Source organism: Pollachius pollachius (assembly GCF_949987615.1).
Source record: "Pollachius pollachius genome assembly, chromosome: 2".
NCBI lineage: Eukaryota > Metazoa > Chordata > Actinopteri > Gadiformes > Gadidae > Pollachius > Pollachius pollachius.
In genome coordinates this window covers 8,782,894-8,788,978 of record NC_136935.1, presented here as the reverse complement: position 1 = coordinate 8,788,978, position 6,085 = coordinate 8,782,894, and the positions used below count along the sequence as shown (strand labels likewise).

General features: G+C 53.7%; 1 protein-coding gene across 1 annotated transcript in view; it reads left to right on the top strand.

Annotated features, from left to right (window-relative positions):
• Window positions 1-884: 884 nt before the first annotated feature.
• The window catches only part of glud1a (glutamate dehydrogenase 1a), a 10,519-nt gene continuing 5,318 nt past the window's right edge, over window positions 885-6,085 (top strand). Inside the window, exons 1-6 of the mRNA XM_079730104.1 lie at window positions 885-1,605; window positions 4,613-4,693; window positions 4,870-4,925; window positions 5,170-5,233; window positions 5,682-5,776; window positions 5,905-6,084. Of these exons, the coding sequence (XP_079586230.1) occupies window positions 1,209-1,605; window positions 4,613-4,693; window positions 4,870-4,925; window positions 5,170-5,233; window positions 5,682-5,776; window positions 5,905-6,084 (873 nt within the window). The 5' untranslated portion in view covers window positions 885-1,208. The remainder of the gene's footprint in view (window positions 1,606-4,612; window positions 4,694-4,869; window positions 4,926-5,169; window positions 5,234-5,681; window positions 5,777-5,904; window position 6,085) is intronic.

Genomic DNA, 6,085 nt, shown 5'->3' with positions numbered 1-6,085 from the left:
CCAGGCTGGGGCTGGTCCTGCTGACAGTGGAAGGTGTGAGGCCGTCCTCCTCCTCCTCATCACCGGGGAGCAGAGGACAGGGTGGGGACATGTGGGATTAGGGTTAGGAATATTCTCAGATTATGGCTGGTTATGTTGAGGTTTAGGGTTAGGTTATTGGTTTAGATATTGGTCAAGGTTATTGGGTTAGATATTGGTTAGGGTTATTGAGTTAGATATTGATTAGGGTTATTAAACAGGTTAGCGTTACGGCTAGATATTGGTTAAGGTTATTGGGTGAAGGACTAGTTAAGGTTAAGGTTAGATATTGGTTAAGGTTAAATTTAGGGAGTGTGCAGTGTCTTCCCGCGGGGCCTCGCTGAGCAGCGATGTGATTGGCTGAGAGCTAACAGCTGGGAGCTATAAAGCAGGGGGTCTCAGCGTCTTGCATTCCTGAAGACCTCCCGAACAGCCAATCAGAGGAGAGCTCCTAGGGGCGTTCCTGCCTCCCCCTCTCCCCCTCTCTCTCTTAAACACATCCCAACTCACACCACTGGAACCATTAAGGCCCATCACTAACTATGGCGAACACAAACTCAACACGGCTGAACACAACAAACACACAACCTGTGTGGAGAGAGGGGGGGGGGATGGGGGAATAGAGGAGAGAGAGAGAGAGAGAGAGGGGGGGGAGAGAGAGAGGTTCGGTGTAGTCAACTTTGTTTAAGTGGATTATTATGAATGATCTTTTTACATCCGCTTTGAGAGAGAGAGAGTGTGTGTGTGTGTGTGTGTGTGTGTGTGTGTGTGTGTGTGTGTGTGTGTGTGTGTGTGTGTGTGTCTCCCCCCTCCCCCGCTCACCCCACTGTCTCCTCCCCGCTGGCAATAGTCACGTGAGAGGAAAAGGAGATGTCAGCAAGTGAACGCGCAAAGGAAGATATAGTTCCATGAAACGAAGAGTAAAAATAAGCTGACCTAAACCCACCGTCACTGATTTGACCCGCCTGTTATGTTGTCCTAACCAGAATAAAACCAAACCGAGAACTTTTGTTCGGGAACGCGTCCGACTGGGCGCCCCGCCGCGTGTCTGTTTTTAAAACAAGGAAGAGACGCGCGTGCACGCTACTGCTGTCACATCAGAGTGGGACGGAGCGGAGCTGCGGTGTCACACGGCCCCTGGAGTCACGATCATCCTTTCTAGCCCTAACCACCCCTAACTATCCCTAACCATGTACCGGTACCTCGGCGAGCGGCTCTCCCGCGGGGCCTGCGCTCTGGCGGCGGGCGGCGGCGGCTCGGCGCTGCCGGCGTCCTCCTCTCTGCTGCGGGTCCGCCGCTACAGCCAGGCCGTGGAAGACAACCCCGACGACCCCAACTTTTTCCGCATGGTGGAGGGCTTCTTCGACCGCGGCGCGGCTATCGTGGAGGACCAGCTGGTGGAGGAGCTCCGGAACCGGGAGACCCCCGAGCAGAAGAGGCACCGTGTGCGGGGGATCCTCCGGATCATCAAGCCCTGTAACCACGTCCTGAGCGTCTGCTTCCCCATCAAGAGAGACAACGGCGAGTGGGAGGTGGTGGAGGGCTACCGGGCTCAGCACAGCCAGCACCGGACCCCCTGCAAAGGAGGTGAGTACTCCGCAAAACGAGTCGCCCTGAGCCGCAGAGAGCAGCGTGCTGTGGCCGCTAACCTTAGCCGTCTCTAGCTCCAGGGCTAATAGTAAACATGACCCCTGACCCCGATGCAAGGGACATCACCAGACCCGGGGGTTCAGATGAGCCAGTAGAACTCTTGGTGTATTATACTATATTATAACTTTGTTTTAATGGTGAGAGTTCTCCCTATTCAGTCAGACCCGGATGCAGCTGCAGTGAACCTAATCTCGGGTAGAGGGGGGCTGGCTCTGGGGGGAATGATGTGTTGATGTTTCACCTCTTGGACATCAGTGTGAATCTAGTTTACTGTGAATTTAGTTGAGACTGGATTTAGTTTAGGGTGAATTTAGTTTAGTGTGAATCTAGTTAATGTGAATCCAGTTAGTGTGAATGAATGGGTCACTAGTTCATTGTCTAGTCTGGTCTGGTCTAGTGTCTAGTTCGGTGTTGTTTTGAACTGGTCCCGATGGGACATGCTGACTTATTGGCATGGAGACGGCGTCAGAACAAATCGATGAATGTACAGATATATACAGCTGACACAGGACATGGTTGAAGTCCTTAAAGGTCTGTCCAGTTGTGTTCATCGTTTATTCACTCTGTCAATAAGTATTGGTTGTGCGTGTTTTAAAAAAAGGTATTCTGTCACTCATTGCAGAAGATGCACAATATCTAACCTCTTAAATCTGATCTTAGTTATAGGTTGTATTTACCTTATAACTAATCCCAGGCTGGTTCCTGCCCCCTCACAGGCCACTGTAGCTTCTCCTCGGCGGTTGAGGAGCTAGAGGGAAGGGGGTGAGGTTGGTTTCAATCTGCCACCTCACCGCTAGGTAATGCTACACCATACATGGTGCACTTTAAGGTCCATTAAATATGGGATGGTTGAGTTACACAAAAGAACGAAACATTAAAGTTCTCTCTCTCAGCATGATGAGTTCTCTGGGGAGTGGTTGGTGTCCAGTCCTACTGGACATCGCCGGAGGGCCCTGGGGCCCTCCGGCGGCCCCAGGGCCCCCGGAGGAGGAGGGTGTGGTTCAGTGTGCTCAGTGTGTTGAGGATAGAGAGGTTAGTTAAGGTGCGGCAGCCAGTATAGCCGGTCGAGCCTCCAGACCAGCCTCGCTCCATGAAGGAATGCAGGATCGGAGGTTCAGACCAGGACTTTGTAAAGGAAAGGCTCTCTGTTTGGGCGGATGAGTCAGGCTCCACCACAAACACATTCCTGTAGGAAACCCAGCCCTATGGCCCGATGCCAGCTCAAAACAACTCTAACCCTGCTCTAACCTGCTCTAACCCCGCTCTAACCCAGCGCTATGGCCCGATGCCAGCTCAAAACAACTCTAACCCCGCTCTAACCTGCTCTAACCCTGCTCTAACCCTGCCCTATGGCCCCATGCCAGCTCTAACCAGCTCTAACCCAGCCCTATGGCCCGATGACAGCTCTAACCAGCCCTAACCCAGCTCTACTGCACTAACCCAGCTCTAACCAGCCCTAACCCAGCTGTACTGCACTAACCCAGCCCTAACCAGCTCTAACCAGCTCTAACCAGCCCTATGTCCCGATGCCAGCTCAAAAATACCCTAACCCTGCTCTAACCAGCTCTAACCCAGGCCTATGGCCCCATGCCAGCTCTAACCAGCCCTAACCCAGCTCTACTGTACTAACCCAGCCCTAACCAGCTCTAACCACCCCTACTGCACTAACCCAGCTCTAACTAGCACTAACCAGCCCTAGCCCAGCTCTAACCAGCTCTAACCCAGCCCTATGGCCCAATGCCAGCTCAAAACAACTCTAACCCTGCTCTAACCTGCTCTAACCCAGCTCTAACCAGCTCTAACCCAGCCCTTTGGCCCCATGCCAGCTCTAACCAGCCCTAACCCAGCTCTACTGCACTAACCCAGCCCTAACCAGCTCTAACCAGCTCTACTGCACTAACCCAGCTCTAACTAGCACTAACCGGCCCTAGCCCAGCTCTAACCCAGCCCTATGGCCCGATGCCAGCTCAAAACAACCCTAACCCTGCTCTAACCAGCCCTAGCCCAGCTCTAACCAGCTCTAACCCAGCCCTGCAGTCCCTGTCCCCTAGGGAGGTAACGACTGTTTGTCTGAGCCTCTGTCGTGTGATCATGCGATAAGATGGAGGATTTCTACAATGAACAACAAAGCCAGGGCGTGTCCCTCTAAGTGTCCCCTTGAGGAGGCGGGCCTTAAGGGAGCGTCTACACCCAGAGGAGGGGGAGACACTGTACAGTGAGTCAGTGACGACACAAAGACGTGTGTTTATCAAACTTTATTGGTAAATTGCCAAAATACAGTAAGACGCTCAGTCCCGTAGTCCTGCCCAGACGTGTGTGGGGGTTTTCCGCGGCGGGCAGGAGGCCAGGAGGAGCCAGCTCTGGTTGCTAGGCAGACATGCAAACATTGATTCATTTGCAAACGGTATCCAGGAAGTGGTACCGGTTGGCATGGTGTGAAGCTCTGATGCTAAGCGGTGGTCTGCTCTGGTTTGGGTTAGCCAGGAATGTCCTAAACGTCTCCAGGCCTCAGAGCTGCTCTGAGGAGTCCGGGGTCCAGCTAGAGTCCAGCAGGAGACCACCTCACCAGACACTATCAACCAGATCAGACTAGTTAGCAGCAGGACCTCTAGGTGATGTTAGCAGGAGAGGAGACCACCTCACCAGACACTATCAACCAGATCAGACTAGTTTAGAGCAGGACCTCCAGGCGATGTTAGCAGGAGAGGAGACCGCCTCACCAGACACTATCAACCTGATCAGACTAGTTTAGAGCAGGACCTCCAGGTGATGTTAGCAGGAGAGGAGACCACCTCACCAGACACTATCAACCAGATCAGACTGGTTCAGAGCAGGACCTCCAGGACCTCCGTGTTACCCGGTGATATGTCAGAGTATCAGATGGGAAAGTGCAGGTTTAATGTGCGTGTGTGTGTGTGTGTGTGTGTGTGTGTGTGTGTTCCAGGTATTCGTTACAGTATGGATGTTTCTGTGGATGAGGTGAAGGCTCTGGCCTCTCTGATGACCTACAAATGTGCCGTCGTTGGTGAGTACACACACACACACACACACACACACACACACACACACACACACACACACACACACATGCACTTACATGCATACATACATACATGCATACATGCATGCATGCATGCATGCACACACATATGCTGCAGAATAGTACTGGAATGTAATGCATTATAAACAAATGTATTTCAGACGTACCGTTTGGTGGAGCCAAAGCTGGCGTGAAGATCAACCCCAAGAATTATTCAGTGAGTGTGTGTGATGTCCTGTTGGATCTCTAACCCCCCCAGGGCTCCTGGTGTACAGCTCGTAGCTCAGGAGAAGCTAGGTGTTTAGCATCGGGCTCGTAGCTCAGGAGAAGCGAGGTGTTTAGCACCGGGCTCGTAGCGCAGGAGAAGCTAGGTGTTTAGCACTGGACTCCAGTGCCGGACAGAGTCTTAGCAACAGACTCCGTCCTGCTCCTCCTGCTCCTCATCATGTTTCTGTTTCCAGGACAACGAGCTGGAGAAGATCACCAGAAGGTTCACAGTGGAGCTGGCCAAGAAGGGATTCATCGGTGAGTTACCTGGTGCTAGCACAGTGCTAGTGTGGTGCTAGCACAGTGCTAGTGTAGTGCTAGCGTAGTATAACGGTACTAGCATAGTCTTATGGTACTAGCATAGAAGTAGCATTGTACTACCGTACCACACCAGCACCCCCCCAGTACTACTCCAGTACCCCCCCAGTACCCCCACAGTATCCCCCCCAGTACCACCCCATTCCCCGTCCAGTACCACCCCAATACCCCCCCAGTACCACCAGTACTACACCAGTACCACCCTAGTACTCCAGTACCCCCCAAGTACCCCCACAGTATCCCCCCCAGTACCACCAGTACTACACCAGTACCACCACATTCCCTGTCCAGTACCACCCCAGTACCCCCACAGTATCCCCCCCCAGTACCAGCCCGGTACCCCCCCAGTACCCCCAGTACCAAGTGCTCAGTGTTTCCTGGTCTCCAGGGCCCGGCATCGACGTCCCGGCGCCGGACATGAGCACCGGGGAGCGGGAGATGTCCTGGATCGCAGACACCTACGCCACCACCATGGGCTACAACGTGAGTCCACAGTAGGCCTGAGACCGGTCTGGGGGCTCCCCAGTAGACCTACAGCCTACTCTGGGGGCTCCCCAGTAGACCTAAGCTATGGGAGGTCTACTATAGGCCTAAGCTCTGGTTCTCTGCAGGACATCAATGCCCACGCCTGTGTGACGGGGAAGCCGATCAGCCAGGGCGGGATCCACGGCCGCATCTCGGCCACGGGCCGCGGCGTCTTCCACGGCATCGAGAACTTCATCAACGAGACGGCCTACATGAGCCAGCTGGGCCTGGCCCCCGGGTTCCAGGACAAGACCTTCGTCATCCAGG